Raw genomic sequence first — 1,264 nt, 5'->3', positions numbered from 1 at the left:
AAAAAAAATCATTGTCAGGAAATTAAATGGAGTTGTGTAGTATTGGGAGCTAGGTGTAGCCACTAGAAAGTCCTAGATGCCAGGAAAGGAAGGGGTTTCCAGTACACAAAGGGGATNATCTTAGGTGAAATACTCAACAAAGAGGGGAGAGAACCTGTAGAGTTCATATCCAGAGGTCAGGCATGGCCCACGGTTGATGGATGGGGCCACCCACCTTTCTGAAAAATGTTAACCCATAATTGTTCCTATCTAAAGGAACTGCAGGGGCAAAGAGTGAAACAAAGACTGAAGGAAAGGCCATCCAGAGACTGCTCCACCTAGGTATCCATCCTATNTGCAGACATCAAACCCAGACACTATTGGTTATGTCAGGAAGCACTTGCTGACAGGAGCCTGTTAGAGCTGTTCCCTGAGAGGCTCTGTCAGAGCTTTACCAATAGAAATGCAGATTCTTGCAGTCAACCATATGACTGAGCACTGGGACCTCAGTGAAGGAATTAGGGGAAGACCTGAAGGAGCTGAAGGCTCTTGCAACCCCATAGGAAGAACAACAATATCAACCATCCAGATAGATCCCCCAGACCTTCCAGGGACTAAACCACCAACTAAAGAGTACACATGGTGGGACTTATGGCTCCAGCTGCATATGTAGCAGAGAATGGCCTTACCTGGCATCAATGAGAGGGGAGGCCCTTGGTTTTGTGGAGGCTCAATGGCCCAGTATAGGGTAATGCTAGGGTGATGAGGTGGGAGTGTATGGGTGGGTGGGGGAGTACCCTCATAGAAGCAAGGGGGAGGGGAGATAGGATGGGGGAGTTGTAGAGGGGAAACCATGAAGGAGGATAACATTTGAAATGTAAATTAATAAAATAGGCAATAAAAAACCGATTCATAATTAAAAAATATTCATTGTTTTCCAGGCTTAAGGTAGTGATATAGGTCTCACCCATAATGTTATGGTCTTTTGAACATGCTGAATTCTCAATGAAAGTTTTAGAAAAAAAATCTAGATAGGAAAAAAACCCTCANATGTTGATTGTTATTCTCTCTTTTCCCCAACTTCTTNTTGGTGTTTTTTACAGGATGTAAAATATCTACTTAATCACATTATTTAACACTTGTATATTGCATTATTGAAACAAGTAATGATTATAGAATATTATCTCTCATCAAGAAATTTTATCAATATTCATTTCTGAATGGTTCTTAATTCTTAATGATTGAGCTTTTGGTTTGTAGCTTAAGTAGTTTACATGGAATTGGT

At 41.2% G+C, this 1,264-nt stretch overlaps 1 protein-coding gene across 1 annotated transcript in view; it reads right to left on the bottom strand.

Annotated features, from left to right (window-relative positions):
* LOC110322642 (olfactory receptor 688-like) overlaps positions 1 to 950 on the bottom strand; it is a 1,980-nt gene extending 1,030 nt beyond the window's left edge. The window contains exon 1 of the mRNA XM_021199388.1: positions 947 to 950. Coding sequence (XP_021055047.1) covers positions 947 to 950 — 4 coding nt within the window. The remainder of the gene's footprint in view (positions 1 to 946) is intronic.
* Positions 951 to 1,264: the final 314 nt, after the last annotated feature.

The sequence above is a fragment of the Mus pahari genome, chromosome 1, assembly GCF_900095145.1.
Source record: "Mus pahari chromosome 1, PAHARI_EIJ_v1.1, whole genome shotgun sequence".
Classification (NCBI taxonomy): Eukaryota; Metazoa; Chordata; class Mammalia; order Rodentia; family Muridae; genus Mus; species Mus pahari.
The sequence above is the reverse complement of the archived record's forward strand: the minus strand, read 5'-3'. Positions and strand labels throughout refer to the sequence as shown.